Here is an 18,752-nt window from a genome sequence, read left to right as displayed (position 1 = left end):
ATCGGGATGGGTGTATCGGAGACAGTGCGACTGGCACAGGACAGAGCCGAGTTTAGGGCTGTTGTACATAGGGTCGCTATGAGTCGGAACGGCACATAACAACAACAACAACAACAACAACAACAACAACAACAACAACAACAACAGCAGCAGTGTAACTATCCATAACCTTTCTTTCTTTATTTCTGCCTTCAACAATGTTATGCCCAATATGACATAATCACATTGGAGATCATGTTTAAGGCATTTTGAAGATTCATTTAATTAAACATCATGAAAAGGCAGATCATAAAAAAGTATTTGTTGATTTTCAGGTTCATTCCTGGTGCAACCTAAAACAAAGTGTAGAATAAGACTTTAAAGTATGTGATTTATTTATTTAATTTCCACCCAACAAAATGAATTCATTTATTAATTAAAAAAATGATTTTATTTTCTACACAATTATAAATCCTAGGAATACTTTGATCACAAAAACATATCTAATTGACATATATGAAGACACAGAATTATATCTTAATTCCTGGGCTAGAGTCCTCTTTCTCCTAAGACTGCCGAGGTGACTTAAATATCTGATAATAACAACATGATTTTTTTTTAACTCCTTGGAGTGAAAAATCATTTGAGGAACAGTTAGCTAAAAAGGGGATTTCAAATAATATCTTTTTTGTTCAGAGTCCTTTCATCAGTTTACAGATAAGTCAATAGGCATGCATCTTTTCAAACTCATTGAAGGCCAGTGTAGTTAAGAAGGATATAAAAGTGTAGCATAGGCAATAAACAGAAGCCTTGTAACAGTATAACATGTAGTGGGGGAAAGGCATGGAAGATCTATGAAAGGTGCCAGAAGAACCCAAAAAAAAAAAAAAAAAATTAAAGGAGCAAAAAGACATATTGAACACAATCTCAGGGACTATTTCAGGCAACAGTAAATGTCTCTTCAAATATATGTTTTGAAGCAAGAAAACAAAAGTACAAAACTAGTCCCATGGAGAGAGAAAGAAAATACCAAATAGATTTGTAGGAACAGGCTAACAACTGTTGGGTTTGATTATGTTAATTTCTATCCAGTTTGAAATCATTACATGGTATCTGGCCCAGAGTTCAGACAATTTAAAAAAACAAAACCAAACAAACAAAAAACCCCCAAAATAATCTTTTAGGATGGATAACACAGTTGACATTGAATCTTGCCAAATCACTACAGTTATTTTAGGTTCCACCAAAGTTATATATTTAAATACATAATATAAAATATAAAATATTTCCTTTCTTCCATTTTTGTGAAAGCAAGTAGGCGACACATGACTTTCTTAAGAACAAAAATAATAGTTCTAGGGGGAAAAACCCCTCATGTTTTAACAGTGAATATTTTTTCTTTTATGTGATCAACTGTTTTCAACTACTGAATTGTATCAGCTTTATCTGGGCTGTTTCACCACCAACACACACCTCCCATCACCAGAGAGATGTGAATAGTTTGGAAAGATAGCTTAGAAAACACAATAAATAGTACCATTCTTATATCTTTAAATTATTGTAAATTATAAATAGACTAAGGATAATTTTCAAATGAAAACTTAATAGAGAATAAAATTATGTTTATCAAAGGAGGGAGGTGCAGCAGCAACTCTAGATTCAAATGCTGAATTCAGAACTTGTGTGTTAAGTCTCTGCTGGGGAGGTTTTGTCTTCACTCATTCAATTGATGTTATGGTATGTTTGGGGGGGGTGTGTGTGCTGAGTAATTCCAAATTTTTTTTTCTGCTTAATGGCTAGAAGACAAACAACAACTATTTTAAAATATCAAGCTTGAGATCACAAGCACAGGTCCCAATGCTACAGGTAAAACAAAACCTTAACTTGACTACTTACTGTGATGTGACAGGCTTGGTTGTTTTAATATTATTGTTGTTGTAATGAACCATTATAGAAGCTAAAGACTATCATTACTGTGTAGTATGAGGAAGTCATTTCTTTAAGGATGAAATGAGTGGTCTAGTAAAGGTGAATTTTCTGGAGATCCAAATGATTTCATTTCAAACAGATTCAGACAGGACAGACTCAGAAACCCTACAGGGCACTTTTCATTTGGTGGGGTAAGGAGTGGGCTGCAGATCCAACTCACCAGCTGCTACACAGGAGAAAGATATGGGTAATCTCCTCCTGTATGATTTACTGCCTCTTAAAACTCCTGGGATGGTCAGTTCTGCCTCGATGGGGAAAAGAAATAACAAAAGGCCATTCACTGACTTTATGGGACAACACCTTACTGGAGTAGACTGCTAGGCCTTTTCTCCTGCTGAGTCACTGGTGGGTTTATGCCATTCATCCTTACATTAGTAGCTAAATATTTAACTGTTGCATCACTAGGGCCCCTTTCTCTATCTCTAGCTTTATTTTCTCTTTGTAATTTACTTGTTGAAGAAACCAGACAATTTATCCCACAGTGTGTCCTGAAGTGTATAGGTTTTGTACCTGGACATTTAGTACAACTCTCTCTCACTACTGAAATTTATAAAAATTTGGAATTACATCTATATTATAGACATAATAGAATTTAGAGTATTTATAATGAAAGGGTGACAACCATTAAATTTCTCTGTTTCAAAGATTAATATGAGGAAGAAATCAAACGGAGGAACAAAAGATGGATATAGTTAACTTATAATAAATAACAAAATACAGTATCTTTGTAAGGTATTATGGGGTAAGCTTTTGTCTAAGTATTATTAGAGTAATAAAGATTCACCTTCTTCATGAGCTGTTGTGGGCTGAGTAACCTGCCGGACAGCTCCATCAACCACATCAGCTCTAGGAAACAATTTCATAGAAAATCTACAATCTCTTCAATTTATAAAACCTAGAGTGGTAAAATTCACAGTGTTTTTACAAAGTTGTTTCTTTTAAAGCTATGCTTGACCAAAGCTAAGGAATATTAAGGAGGCAATCAGAGACACACAGCAGCATTTCAGCTAAATCAAAGTACTTCCAACTTGTCAGTAACTCTGAAATATGCTTAAAATCAACGATATCCTGACAAACTTTTGTTCCTTTCTCAAGCAAGACCAAATGGGCACTTACCTGTGATAAAAACGTTTAGATGAGAGTAACTGGAAATTGGGAAAGAGTGATCTAATTAAGCACACTTAGTTACTCTATTTGAGTGTGTGTCATTGGATCATTTATTGCTACTAGCTGTGTTTTATATTCTACATGCTGCTAAGATTTATGAAATTGTTTTAGGCGCAGACAGCACACATTGTCCTGGAAGATGGAACCAAGATGAAGGGCTATTCCTTTGGCCATCCATCCTCGGTAGCTGGTGAAGTGGTGTTTAATACTGGCCTGGGAGGGTGAGTAATGCTTCTACTCAATATTTTATTTGCCCTCTAAGTAAAGAAATAACTGGATGATCTTACTCATGGTGATGATTTCACATCCACTATGACAAGACTACCTATTTTTTTGACATGGCACAGTATCTTGTACATAGCTTGTTGCAGATATCCCTAACAGAATAGAAGCCAACTCTTTTGCTATAACTGAAAGATACATGGCCACTCGAATGGAAAAATCTGATAGGCAAGGTGTAGATCTATTGTTCACAGGGTCGCTATGAATTGTAGGCAGCTCGATGGTACCTCCCAATAACAACAACTACAACAACAACAACAACATAAAGTAATAAGAGTGCCCTTGGGCATAGTATAATTTTGCACTTAGTAAGAAGACTCAGTAATAGATACATGGGCTATCTTACGAGAACCAATAAGAGACCAGACACAAAGATACAATTTTTTAGCATTTATCATTTACAACCCTAAGACCCGTCATTAGATGTACAGCACAAAGGCAATAATTGCTATGGAAATCATGTGGCTGGATTATCTAGTTAAATCTCTGACATCTGATAGTCCAGAGGTTGATGTTTTGGCTTCTGTTCCAACCATAAATAATTATTTGATACTGAGAAATTGACTTCATCTAAATCCTACTTTCCACATGGAATAAGTGACTTGATTAAATGGTAATTTATAGGTGAGGATTAAAAGATTGAGCCTTACAAGTTAAGTGGATTATGTATTTTAAGAGGTTCCATTAAAACTCATAGATTAACTTTTCTTCAAAATGTCTGATAATATTTGAAGGAATCTTTTGAAGACAAGGAAACATTGAGTTGACTAATACTAAAGATATTGACTGATGAAACTATTGTTCTATGGTTAGTGTACATCTTGCTCCAAACTCTTTGTTCTCTGTGGGCAATGAAGAATAGAAGATGGCTTTTGAATTAATTCCACTGGTGAGAACATTATATTACAGCGTATGAAAACTGTTTGCAAAGTTATGCTTTACCAGGCAATTATTTAAGCCTTTTGACAGCACTAATTACTAGCTGTGTTAATATACCTGCCAACAAACAACTGTTTAATATAGATCAGAATGATGGAGGGCACGAGAGTTTTCTTTCTTGTGATAGATTACGGGTAATAAATCTTGTCACATCACAGAAGTCAAACAGGACCTAATGGATTAATTTGCCTCCAACACCTCAGTTCACTAGGACAAGCTATATTTATTCATTTACTGGAGAGGGTATTAGGAACACATGTTTAAAGGGAACAACCAAATCTTTCATGGAGAAAAAGAAGAAAGGGAAATCAAATCAAATTAATTAAAGACTTTTTTGATGTGCGAAAATGCACTCATTTATAAGATTAGACCATAAACCCCGTTTCCCGTTGAGAAATGCTTCAATCCGTGGCGTGACTCACTTAGAAACATAGCTGGTGATTAAGGGAGTTATTTTAGTTTTCATCTTCAAGAAATATATGTACAGTGTGTATAAGTCTCGGTTAAAAAATGATCAGTTCCTGACAGGAGAGGCATCTAATTAGCTGACGGAAGTTATGGATATACACAACAGCACTTTAATCACCTCAGAGACAGCTGAGCTGAAAGACCAACCCCTTTACTGACCAAGTTAGTTCTGGTAGGAGCTAATGTGGATGTTGTTGTTGCGTACCACCAAGTCAGGACCAACCCACAGCTGACCCTCCAGCAGGTCTTCAGAAGTAGTTAATAATAGCACAGGAAGAGATTCACCATCTTTCTGGGCCGGAGCAGCTGGCTGATTTGAGACATGTGACTTTGGATTCACAGTGCATTTCCTTGATGCCTAGGTCCCTATATTGTTATTGTTATGTACCATCTAGTCACTTGTGACTCATAGTGACACTGTATACAACAGTTCTGAACCCTGCTCTATTTTGAGCCAATTTCATTGTCTCTGACACACCTATCCCCATTACCTCAGTCACTGAGTCAATCCATCTCACCCAGGGTCTCCCTCTCTTGTGTTGTCACTATATGTGTGTATATATATGTTGTTATGTGCCATCAAGTCAAATACTACTCTTAGCAATCCTATACACGGTAGCTCTGAACCCTCCCCTATCCTGAGCCGATCTAACTCTCTGACACTTACCCTTATTGTTGCTGCTGCTGTTGTTATGTGCTGTTGAGTCACCTGTGCCTCATAATGATCATATTTACAACAGCTCTGAAGCTTGCCTTGTTCTGAGCCAGTCTCACTGACTCACATCTACCCCCATTGCCCCAATTACCCCAGTCATTGTGTCAATCCATCTCATGCTGGGTCTTCCTCTCCTGCACTGTTCTTTACCCTTCCAAGCATGAGATCCTTTTCCAAAGAACTTGTCCCTCCTGACTACATGCCCAAAGTATGTGAGACAGAGTCTCAAAATCCTTGCCTCCGAGGAGCAGCTTGGTTTCATCTTCTCCTAGACAGACCTCTCACATATTATATATATCTCATATATTATATATCTCTTTGCCATGTATTTTATTTATATATCTATATCTTCTATGTATATGTATATCTCATTTATTATCTATATCTATATGAATGTACCATGGACATTGGACATGCTCCTTGGAGGCAAGGATTCTGGGGCTTCGCCTGACATACTTTGGACATGTTGTAAGAAGAGACAGGTCTTTGGAGAGGGACATCATGCTGGGCAGAGTGGAGGGACGGTGCAGGAGGGGAAGGAGCTCTATGAGGTGGATTGATTCAGTGACTGGGGTAATCCGGATGGGTGTGTTGGAGGCAGTGAGATTGGCACATGATAGAGCAGGGTTTAGGGCTGTTGTACATAGGGTTGCTACGAGTCGCAAACGACTCGATGGCACATAACAACAACATCTATATCATCTATATCTATCTGTCTATCTATCTATCTATCTCTCTATCTCCCATATATTGAGCTCTAGTGGCCTAGTGATAAGAAATTTCAATGCAATTCTGAAGGCACATAGTGTGAACCTGCCAGCTGCTCTGTGGGAGAAGGATAGGCAATCTCCTCCTGTGTGATCATTTGGGCATATATACGTGGTGTGTGTGTGTGTGTGTGTGTGTGTGTGTTCTAAAATTCACGCTAATTCCTATTACAAAAATATTTTTTTTCTATAATTATATTTTATTAATTTTCATAAACTTTTACAGAGATTTTGGGTTTCCATTCATTCATTGTTGCACTATTCTCTCTACCCTCCTCCCAGTTTGTTCCTGTCCAAATGCCACAGTGCTTGTCAAAGCCAGTTCTGATTAATCTTCTTTGTCAGTGTGTCCTTTGCCATTCCCTATCACTCCTCCCTGAGAGACTTCACCCTGAGTCATAAGGAAAAGGGGATGGCGTATTCTCTTAGCTACTTCCTGCTGAAAAGGGACGCTGTGGGTTTCAGGGTGAAGATCTTCTCTCACTACTCTAAAGGGCCCCTTTGGCAGTAGGAAACACATAGACTATTATGGAGATTGATTTTGGAATTTAGATGCACTCTTATTGATTGTGCTTGGCTGTACATGTTCATATCCTTGAAGATGTATCATGGGGGGGTTGCAACCTAGAAGACACAAATTTGACTAACAAGTTATAAGTACATGAGTCCAGAAATTATGGAAAAGTAAAAGAAAAGATTCTTTCATTGTTTTACAAACCCTCCCCCAGGTCCCCTCCACCATGTAGCCCTCGCTCTAGTCTCCTGTGATGACAGAAATACCTAGTTATATATCTCTTTTAAACAGTTTTCTCCCTCCTCTGTTTCAGTGCAGTATACATTATTGAACCTACAAAAATATTTTTAAATCAACTTAATTAAGGCATGTTTTGGACAGTTTAATGATCTTATTTTAAGTGTTTCATAAATAGAAATAAATATATAAATCTGTATAACCACCAGAATGCTCTTACTAAAAGATATTTTTTTAAAAAAATCTTTCTAAATATTTTGGTAACAATAGTGGCCTTCACCTCACCTGGACGTGTTACTTTGCCTCTCAGTGGTTTGGAAGGCAAGGGCAATCTTCAGGATATTTGGAAAATTTAAACAGGGAAATAGTGAGGATTTTATTTTTCAACAAAATTTTAAAATTAAGAAATTGAAGGAATGGAAACTCTATGGGAATATTCTTTAATCTTTGAGTGTATTCTTTTTCACACCGGTCATCTCAGGAGGTGTTTCTATTCAAGCATGAAATTTCTCTAGAAGTACCAAAATTTAGAGATGAGATGAGCTTGTAGGATTTCAACTGCATATCCTCTGCTTTGTAAAGAGTTCAGCCGTTCTGAGTATGCATGCCAGCTGTGGTTTTGTATTTATTTACATTTTTGCAGTTGTTGGTAATTTTTGACGTCTTTGCTCAGGTACCCCGAAGCGCTTACTGACCCCGCCTACAAGGGGCAGATCCTCACAATGGCCAACCCTATTATTGGGAACGGTGGCGCCCCTGACACCGCGGCACTGGATGAACTGGGCTTGAAAAAATATATGGAGTCTGATGGCATTAAGGTAGTAGTAACGATCTGAATGAAGTCAGCATGGGGGCCTGATTTCTTTCTGAAGAATCTGAGGAGGGCAAAGTGGTTTCCTAAATATTGGAGTACAAATCAATAAACTCGTGCTTTCAATATCATTTGAAGCTATATAAAAATCATCTTTTACATTATTTTCCGAGTCATTTCTCTGAACAGTTTATATTTGTTTAGATACTTCGGTTAACGTTTAATTCACTTTGGATGTTATAAATTCTAATAACAACTATGCTATAGGAATTGATGAGTTTACCTTTTGAAATCAATTTGATAACCAACTGTGTAATTTACCCTTTAAAATAGTCTCTTTTGTGTTTAAAAAGAAAGATTAAATTTTTCTAGTTAATTTAAGAAACATCTTTGTAGGAAATTAGGCTATTTAAGAAATTTTGAAAATTTATACTCTGGATTCCTTGCTTGATTCCCCCCCCCCCACCTTTGTTTTTCACTGATCCTTTACTTTGAATTACGGTATTTCCCAAAATTTTTCTCAAATTTTCAGTTTTCTGTATGTGTAGATTAAAACAATCTTTTGGTCTTCATGTGCTTAAAACAATTTCTAGATATTCTTTATATTTATTAAATATGTAATTAAGCAACTAATTATTAAGTATGTTGATTAACTTAATGAGGGAAATTCACGATGTACCATAGCCAGACAAGTAGTCCCATATATATGGTAAAGGGAGTCTATAGATATTGTATATAATAACTAAATGCAATATTTGGAAGCAGGAGTGGCATCCACTTCCTAAACAACATGCTTCTTGAAACTCTAAGAACATTGATAAATGTTATAGAAAAGTTTCAGGCCTTTTGTCCATAGGGTCGCTATGAGTTATGCTCGACTCGAAGGCAAAAAACAACACAATACCTGTACTATTACATAGTCTTTAGTCACTTTTTTTTTTAATAAGAGTTGAGTAATATTTTATGGTCACTCCTTTAAAATGGCTTTTGTGTTTCTAGGTTGCGGGTTTGCTGGTCTTGAATTATAGTAATGACTACAACCACTGGCTGGCTACCAAAACACTGGGACAGTGGCTACAGGAAGAGAAGGTGAGAAACGTGATAAAGTATCTACTATCTTTAAGGACGACTGACTGAAGACACCACCTTGGGCGGGGTGTATGTAGATTCCGTAAGGGCCAAGTAGATAAGGAAGATTGTGAATTTTTTTTTATCCAAAATTGATTAATACAGATACTCTGTTTTATTCTTAATGTTATGGTTATTTTATTAGGCTCTCTCTTTTTGAGGGATAGTGCTTCTACGCTAAACTGAGCTGTGTGAGTTCATCCTTTCCAAACCTTGAGCTGAGTCCTACATATTCTCAATTTAACCACTAGGTGGCACTCCTACACGATTGGTATCCTTTCTCATCTGGTAAGGGGGTGGGTAGAGAAAAATTGCAGAACTTTGAAGTTTTTCTTCTGCACAACATAAGATTCCTTTCTCTTTTATCCATAATCGGGTTTTGCTACTTGCTTCCTAGGTGGGACAGAGTAGGTCATATAATCATTTCATACCGTGTTTCCCCTCTTTAGTCCTTTTTTAAAATTAATTTTAATGAAAGTTTACAGTCATCTTTAGTTCTTAAAAGTAGACTGTGACTAAGTCTCTTTGCACTAAACGTTACTGTGTATTATAAAATTTGCTGTATATAATTTGAAACAATAAGCATAAATTGATATAAAACATTATCTTATACCTTTATTATTGTATATATGATATTCTAACCAAAGAAGAGAATTTTTGTTTGAGTGCTGTCAGGACTAAAAATTAGCTAACTTGCTAAATTTCTGCTTCACCTCCAGTGTTGCCATGACTGCTTCTGAGTTACTGTTGAATCTGTAACTGACAAGATGCTATCCTAAGAAAGATCTGCTTTTCCAATGAGGCTCTAGATTAGAGCTTATTGTTGCCTCCACCTCCTGCGCACTTGACCTTGGACTTTTGAATGTTATTATTTTTAACATCAAGGAGAGAAGAAGGCATTTTATGTCCTCTCCTGAACCATTATTGTTTTTCCTAAATCTCTATCTCAATTTACTTTCATCACCAAGTTAGTTAATTCCTGTTATGACAATTCAGGAGACTCTTATTTTAAATTTTTTTTTGTGTGTCACTTATGGCACATACTATTACAGCTACTCCACACCCTACTTAATAGTTTTTTGTGTAAATCTACCCGGGTTGATAATTCAATAAGCAAGTCAGCAGGGGCTACTTGTGCTTATATACTACTCATTAGTGATCATTTGAAACGGCTTTCATCACATCCTTGAGAAATAGTTCACTACAGATTCATATAGAAGAACAAATCTACTCACACTTCCGTTCTTTTCTAAGTATTCTATCCCTGTTAGGGAATGTAAATTTAAAAGGAAGCTTTGCTTCTGTAGGAAGTTAGCATGGGTTTAAGGGGAAAATAGATGCTAGCCATACCTAGAAGCAGCCTTTGAAATGGTGGGAGAAATGTAGATTATTCACTGCAGATTCACAAGAAACTATAGATTGTTAATTCACTGCAAGTAAAGCAGAGAGGACCAGAGGAACGTCTATCTGTGCTTCATTGACTATGCAAAGGCATTTGACTGGATCACAACAAACTGTGGCTGACTCTGAGAAGAATGGGAATCCCAGAACACTTTATCATGCTAATGTGAAACCTATACTTGGACTAAGGAGGCAGTTAGCCAGAACAGAGCAAGGAAACACTGCATGGTTTAAAATAGGGAAGGGTGTATTCCAGGGATGTTTCCTCTCTGCATATCATTTCAGTCTATATGCAGAACAAATAATCTGGGAGGCTGGGCTCTATGAGGAGAAATGTGACATCAGGGTTGGAGGAAGACTCAACAATCTACATTATGCAGATAACACAACCCTGCTTGCTGAAGCTGAGGAGGACCTGAAGCGCTTGCTACAGAAGGTCAAGGACTGCAGCCTTCAATATGGTTTGAAGCTCAACATCAAAACAACAAAGATTCTTACCACCTGGCCAATTGGCAGCATTATGATAGATGGGAAAGTGATTGAGATTGTTAGCAGCTTCAGTTTGCTTGGTTCCAAAAATCAACATTCTTGTTATCAGCAGCCAAGAAATTAAAAGATAAATTGCATTGGGAAAGTCTGCTGTCAGAGATATCTCCAAAGTACTGAAGAGCAACGATGCCAGTCTGGAGACTAAGGTGTGCCTTAATCAGGCCATGGTCTTTGGCATTACTTGCTATGCATCAGAAAGCTAGACAATGACTAGGGATCATAGGAGAGTTGATGCCTTTGAGCTATGGTGCTGGAGAAGAGTATTGAATATACCATGGACTGTTAGGAGAACGAACAGCTTTGTACAGAGTGACATCAGGCTACTTCTTAGCGGCAAGAATTCTGAAACTGACATACTTTGGACATGTTGCAAGGAGGGACTGGTCCTTAGAGAGGCATGTCATGCTTGGGAAGGTGGAGGGACAGCACAGGAGGGGAAGACCCTCAATGAGATGGATTCGTTCAGTGACTGGGGTAATCGAAGTAGGCGTGTCAGAGACAGTAAGACTGGCACAGGCTAGAGCAGGGTTTAGGGCGTTGTACATAGGGTCATTAGGAGTCACAGACAACTCAGTGCCACAGTAACAACAAAAATATTTTATTTACTGAGTAATCTAACACTGATTCTAACTCACGTTTTCCTTTTGGGTAAACTTTTGTTGTGAGCTTGTTTGCTAAATCTTCCATGATCACAGAAATATCGAGTAAGAAAAGGTGAAAGATATAAGTTGAATCTATTTTCAGATGAGGAGACACAGCTTGCCTCTAGTATCAGTCAGGTCCTTGGTGGGAATGCAGCCATCAGGTTCTTAACTCATTTTTCTTTTCATTTACTGCGCCTTTCTTTGCCCAGTTGCAAGACATTGAGACAAAGACTCGTGGGTTCCTGGGTTATGAACAGGGTTCATTTTCTAACTGCATCTTTTAAGAGGTTTGCGGGGATATAGTTCTCGTTTCGTTTTACTCCAGTATAAGAAGCAAGCCTTTTAAAACATGTACATGCAGCAAGTGAGGATGATTGTGATGAATTTGTGCCAGTCTATGAACTTTGAGAAACGACAATAGTTACAGAAAAGCGTCAGGGCTTTTGTTCGTAGGGTCACTATGAGTTGTGCTTGACTCGACGACAATTAATAACAACAACAGGGGCTGGTTCTGGGAGCTCTGGTGGCCTAGTCGTAAGAAACAGTGCCACAATCCCAAAGACATGCAGTTCACATCCACCAGTTGCTCTGTGGGAGAAGGATTGGCAATCTCCTCTCATGCTAAAATGAGAAAAGCCACTGAAAAACCTCTGAAAACCCACTGGAGGGTCAGCTATGAGTCGGTTCCCAGTAGATGATATACAACAACAACAGGGTTGTGTTCATTTGTGTCAAAGTGAGAGAAAAATATACACAACTTCTAAGGGCAAGTAGAAGTTTTGTGTAAATCAGATGTTTGTATCCCAGAGGATTTCTGTACTTGCTGGATGCAGCAAGTTGGCTTGACTCAATGGTACAGAACAACCACATGTAGATAAATGCATAAATCTATATCTATATCTTAAATTAAAAGCAACAACACTACAAGAGAAGGATATAATGTGTTCAGAATCTATTATTTTTTTATTCGTCATAAGGGCTTTGATATAAAGAGTCCCATGTCCAAGCAGAGCAGCAATTTACAGCGTTTGACAACACAGTCACCCTGGGTCAGAGCGAAGAAGGAGCGGGGGAATTATTTACAGCTCAAGAAGATAGATGAGGCTAAGTTTGTAACTTGAAAACAATATGCTGGATCTAATTTCCTCCAATTTCACTGTCACTACATTTTTTTTTTTCCTTGTAGGTCCCTGCGATTTATGGCGTGGATACAAGAATGCTGACTAAAATAATTCGAGATAAGGTATGTCTGCCGTCTTTTGTCAAATCTACAGTTCTTCGCTGGTATTTTCCCCCTCAGAGCCCAAGGGGTCAGTGAGTAGGCAAAGGGACAAATTGGACCACATTCTGCTATGAGAATCTTTGTGATTTTGCTTCACGATTTACAATGTCATTTACAAGACGGAGTACCTGATTGGGATGTTCCTTATTAGAGGAATATGAGATCAATCCTCCTTAAATGAAAGCAGGAGTTTATTGACTAACCCACCACTGCCAATCCAGGAAAATAAGACCTACTGTCAAGACTCATAACTCAGCTAACGTGACAGGTCTTACGTCAGTTTAACAAGTGCGGAAGATAACTAAGCATCCAACATGTTTGCCTAGATTGAACAGCTACTTGCTAAACAATGTGAGCCAAACTGCCCAGCGTTCGTGTGCTTCCTCACCTTGACAGTGTTAGCTGTGACATTCATGGAGTGATACGAGTGAGTCTGCCAAATGAACACAGGACAAGTTGCAACCTTGACATTATCTTGAGGTTGGACCTGTGACAACCTCAAGGTGATAAAAAGAAAGCTTACATTTCTTTGCCTTCATATCCCATCACTGCAACATCTGACCCTTCCTCTGAGAATGTATTATCACCATCTGCTTGAGGCTTCTTGTCATAAGATGTTGACGCTAGTTTTTGGTCTTCCTTACTGAAACCAAAGTCAGAATGTAACCTTCACTTCACAAAAGTTAATTAAATTCTGCAGATGCACCTACAGTTATCTTATTGAATTATATAACAAATAATGTATGCCATACAATTTGAAAGAAGTTTCAAGAATCACGCAGTTTCTTTTAGATCTGTTGTAGATTTATTGTTTGACTCCCTATTGGGGATAGGTTTCTGTAAAGAGAAACAACAACCATGAAACTAAAACATGAGCACACGCCCATGGTCAGAAGACAGTGAGGTTTTATTATCCCATTCTCGTCCACTTTCCTCTTTCATGATTTCCTGATCATAGATGTTAGTAGTAAGTTTATTTGTCCCAGGTAAACACATGTGTTTCTTAGTGTAATGATATGACTGCAGCAAGCAATGATGAGGCTAAAAGGGATAAAATTGTGAGATACAATTCTGACTATAAATTTGGCAGGTTGAGTTGAATGTAATGCATCCAAATGGCCAGGGAAAACTCTTGACAAAACCACACGGTGTTCTCTTAGGTGACAGTTTGTGGTGAGCACTCCTTTTATCTAAGACAGCCAGAATGCCAATATTTGGTTGATAGTACAGTACAAATGAAACAGTGTTTGTTAGTTACTGTCAGGCTGACTGACTAACAGTACAGATGAACATTTTGGCCTGTTCTGTATCATCTCACAATCTCCTCATTGTTTCAGTCATTATGTCCACCTCTCTGAGGGTTTTCTTTTGTCTTTGACCCTCTACTTTTGCTAGCATGATGTCTATTCTTTTTTTTCTTTTCAAGAAGAGGTGCCACCGGACAACATGTCGACGGTATGTGAGATGACATTTCATCATCCTTGACTCTAAAGGATGAATCACCTTGAATCAAGTGATGCTGTTTCATATTTAATAAATTTGAAGTCAAGCTTTCACTTCTGTTAGTGTAAAGTAGAAAAAGCAAGATTCTAAGATTCTATTTCACTCAGAATTCTTTAAAAATGAAAAGTGAGACTAAAATTCCAAAGTTAAGAAATAATAAATGCGCTTTTAGGGACTCTGTGACTTGGATTTTGAAAGTCGGGATGTCTCACCAGGAAATTGAGACCTCCGCAAGAGAAGTGAGAGGGTTCCGCAGAGACAGGGTGCAGCACTTGTTCTTAACAATAGATCTTAAGTAACAATCATGGCTGAATTGTGTGCTGCCACTTTCTACCCTCATTCACTTGGTCACAAACAATTTCTCCACTAAGGAAAAAAAAAAGGCAAGAGAAAGAAAGATTTCCTTCGATGTCCTTTATTAATTTCTTAGGAGAAAAGACAAATCAATGTATTTTAACATTTTTTTTTCCTCCTTCATAAAATCTCGATTCCTAAACATTTGAATAGCATGCCATTTTCTTAAGCAGATCAGAATGAATATATTTTTTTATGAATATATTTTTTATTTGCTTTTTTAAAAGTTTTACAATTATTTGTCAATAAATAAATCTTAACATTCAGATAGCAAAAGATTACATTTGCTGTGTTTTAGTTGGCAAGAAAAAAAATTGTGAAGCCTTCATAAAGGGTCTAAACATTCTTTCAGCTTCAGATTCTTAGTAATGCTTAGACCTAAGTATATACAAAGCAGTAAATATTTTCAGTGCCCCCCTTCAAAATTCTGACTTAAATTGGGTGTTATATTTGTATATGTGAGTAAGTTTTAGCATCTTACTGGAATTACCTTCCCTTCCTCCCAGTTGTAATTTTTATTTTTTCTCTCTCATTACAAAACTCTGATACAAAATCACCTGGAATCTGGGTTCTGATACCTTCTGACTTTGCTGACCCCAGGCAGCAACCAACACAGCACTAATGATAATGATTGTATTTTCCAGAAATCTGCCGTGTGAATTATTTCGTCCTTTCCCTTGCAGAAAATGAAGATCTTCTGCTGATGGCTATGAATAGTTATAAAGACATAGATGTCTGAGAGCAGATGTTTAAGTCCCCATGAGTTCATCCTGTCAGCACCTTCTTCACTGCTGGCATGTAACTATTTTTTTTTTTAAATGTGACAGGGTACCGTGCTTGGGAAGATTGAATTTGAAGGTCAGTCTGTGGATTTTGTGGATCCCAATAAGCAGAATTTAATTGCTGAGGTCTCAACCAAGGTAAGAGGCTTTCCTTTGTCTTCACAATTTTTATTTTCTTGGCCCTGCACCTGCTTGTCTTGTAATATCAAAATCTTCATTTAGAAAAAAACCCCTTTGTTTAGACAGAGGTCAAATGGTCTCATAACCATCAAAATATATATTTTAAACAATCAGTGCATTAAAATGTAGTGAGTTTTGCCAACAAGGAAAACTTTCGTGCTTGGATCTAGAGGCCGTTTGCCTTTGTTTTTGCTTCTTCCCACTCAGTCTTTCTGTGTTTTCCCACTCAAGGCTTTAATCTCAGCAAATAAAAGAAACATTGACTTGCAAGATGGCATAGTAATGATTAGGAGTCAGGGTTATACACTGTCATAAACTGAAAGACTGAAAGTATTTTGAAAACCAACCCAGGACCCAGAGTGTAGCATCATTTTGTGCCTTGAAAAGTATCCCTATACATTGGAGATTTATTGCCCAGTCTACGAATTAAAGTTCATAATGATGGCTGCACCACACCAAAGTAAAATATGTTAACTGCATATTTTCAAGAATCTTTCATTATTTTGATTCAAGCTTTGAATCTTTTCTTCTATTATTTCAGCATGAGAAATGCTATTTGTTCTTTTCGTTTGTGATATCTCTCCAAGTTTTTGCACGTTTTGTTATGATGCTTTGCTTTTTTCTTCTTGAAATGTCTTTTGAGATTTTTCTGTTCAGCTATTAGTTAATTTTTTTCTTTTGCTTGAGGTTTTCTGTTTTAGAGGCAGTTTCAGAATCTTCTCTAAAATCCATTTTGGCCCTTCTGATGTGTGTTCACAAAGCCACAAGGGTCAGGATAGGGAAGTCTCGACATTTGACAGTGGATCATGGAAGACTTGGCAAAGGAAATTAGACTTGCTCAGAGATGCAAGGTTAGATAGAGGAGGATCTAGGGAAACTGCATGTCAGGCAGAAGGAAAAGCATTGAGAGGCATACGGTGTATTCAACAGGGATATGTGAAGTGTCAGGCAGTTGGGTATGATTGAACCCAAGCATTTCCACATGCTGATGAATGGTTGAAGGTAAAACTAGGAAAATGAACTTGTTCTATATCTAGAGCAGGATTTAGGGCTATTGTACATTGGGTCACTTTGAGTTGCAAGTGACTCGACGGCACATAACATCAACAACAAATCTAGAGGATGTACTGTGATTGGCCAGCCTACAATTCTGGAAACTAATGAGGACACATTCAGGGGAGATTAGTATAACCAGATGAAGCTATAGTAACTTGATGATTTATGGTTAACAGTCTCAGGTTATGATACAAAGATATCCTAGCTAACCCAGAAAGAAGTCATAAGAACCTCATCTGAGTCAAGCACGACTCATAGTGACCCCATGAACAAAAGACCTGAAGCCCCTTTACAACCATTGGCATTTATAAAAGTTCATAGAATCCCACCAAGAGGATTCTGACAATACCCTATAATTAACCTTTGTCTCAAATGGTATTATTTTTATAATAGTTGACCAAATAAAAAGAGTTGGATAAAAAAAAAAAAGTTCATAGAGTTTCCAGAGGCATATTATTTAGGAAGTAGATGCCACTCCTGCAGCTACCTGGAAACTTGCACTTTGGAAAGTTGGTTTCAATAGGTACCTTTTACTCAACATTTCATACTGCATTCCAACATATTAGCAGTAATACTGATTAAAGAAAAATTATGCTATCATGTAGTAATATTCAAGTACATTTACAATTTACAGTTGTTTTAGCTCTCCAACTTTTACATTAATGAGTCTTTCTAATCAGAAGTAACATAATGTAATGTATCATTGCGTGGAATATTCCACTCCCTACTTTGATAACACCTTATCATTGAGCATTTTTATGAACAAAATATCCCTTCTTGTTGTTGTTATGTGCCCTCAAATTGACCATGACTTATAGTGACCCTTTGCACTGTAGCTCTGAATCCTGCTTTATCCTCAGCCAATCTCACTATCTCTGACACACCTATCCTTATTACCCCAGTTATAGTGTCAGTCATCTCATCCAAGGTCTTCCCTTCCTGCACTGTCCCACAACCCCTCCAAGCACGGCATCCTTCTCCAAAGACTGTTACTGTTATCTGATTTTCTTTGAAATTATCATTTATGAATCAAACAAAATGAGCATTAGGGAACTTTGTCGTATCGGCAACAGTAATAGTTGTGAGAATTATGATATGGCAGGGTTTTGGAGTTTCCCACAAAAAAAGAGATTATTCAAAGAATAAAAATATTTAATAACACATCACATGTAGGGAAAACACATGTTGGTATTGGAAAAGCACTCACATGAACTTTGTTTGGAAATTGCAGATGAAGACCTGGAGTCTCTGTGAAACAATAAATACCTAGTTAGTCATGATCATGCTGAATGTGGATGTGAATTCGTACCATACAGAGACTGAAAAGATACAGGTTGTTAAAGTCAGTGTTGAGTGAGAGAGAATAAGACCTGTGTTTGGAATTTGATCTTGTCATATGCAATTCCACCTCTGATTTTTAAGTCTTTAAATTTTTCCACTAAAGTGATATAGAATTAATCTCTCTGTTTCTATATATTTCCTTGTGAAATCATGGAGTTATAGAGATCTATTACTTTCCTTTATTAGAATGATACACTTTTAGAATCAAGGGTTACTTTAACAATATATTCCACTAATTTCAAGTGTGAAGGAACATTGTCCCGGAAAAAAAAAATTGTTGTTAAATGACATTGGGAAATCTTATACAATATACTCTTTTCTTGGAGAGTCTCAATACAAATTCATATATGCAAGTGTCTGTGTTTAACTCTGTCATTCTTTATGGAAAGTTGATAGGGTATTTGTGTAGAGATAGGTACAACGGAATCTATATGAAGTTTTTCTTAAATCAAGGGAAAGAGTGTTGTGGTATATACTGGCTCTACAGCTTAATGACCGTGTCATTAAATAATTTATGATAACTATGCATAGGAATCAGATCGACTACATCTGCGGAAGGAACCGATGGAGAAGCTCATTATCAGCCGTGAAAACTAGGCTGGGGGCTGATTGTGGAACAGACCACCAATTACTCATATGCAAGTTCAAGCTGAAGCTGAGGAAA

At 37.2% G+C, this 18,752-nt stretch overlaps 1 protein-coding gene across 1 annotated transcript in view; it reads left to right on the top strand.

Moving 5' to 3' along the window:
- CPS1 (carbamoyl-phosphate synthase 1, mitochondrial) overlaps nt 1-18,752 on the top strand; it is a 140,463-nt gene that overhangs the window by 22,921 nt on the left and 98,790 nt on the right. Inside the window, exons 2-6 of the mRNA XM_006891930.1 lie at nt 3,247-3,356; nt 7,731-7,875; nt 8,868-8,957; nt 12,777-12,833; nt 15,557-15,649. Of these exons, the coding sequence (XP_006891992.1) occupies nt 3,247-3,356; nt 7,731-7,875; nt 8,868-8,957; nt 12,777-12,833; nt 15,557-15,649 (495 nt within the window). The remainder of the gene's footprint in view (nt 1-3,246; nt 3,357-7,730; nt 7,876-8,867; nt 8,958-12,776; nt 12,834-15,556; nt 15,650-18,752) is intronic.

Source organism: Elephantulus edwardii, unplaced genomic scaffold (assembly GCF_000299155.1).
Source record: "Elephantulus edwardii isolate Elephantulus edwardi_28Jun2011 unplaced genomic scaffold, EleEdw1.0 scaffold00106, whole genome shotgun sequence".
Classification (NCBI taxonomy): Eukaryota; Metazoa; Chordata; class Mammalia; order Macroscelidea; family Macroscelididae; genus Elephantulus; species Elephantulus edwardii.
The sequence above is the reverse complement of the archived record's forward strand: the minus strand, read 5'-3'. Positions and strand labels throughout refer to the sequence as shown.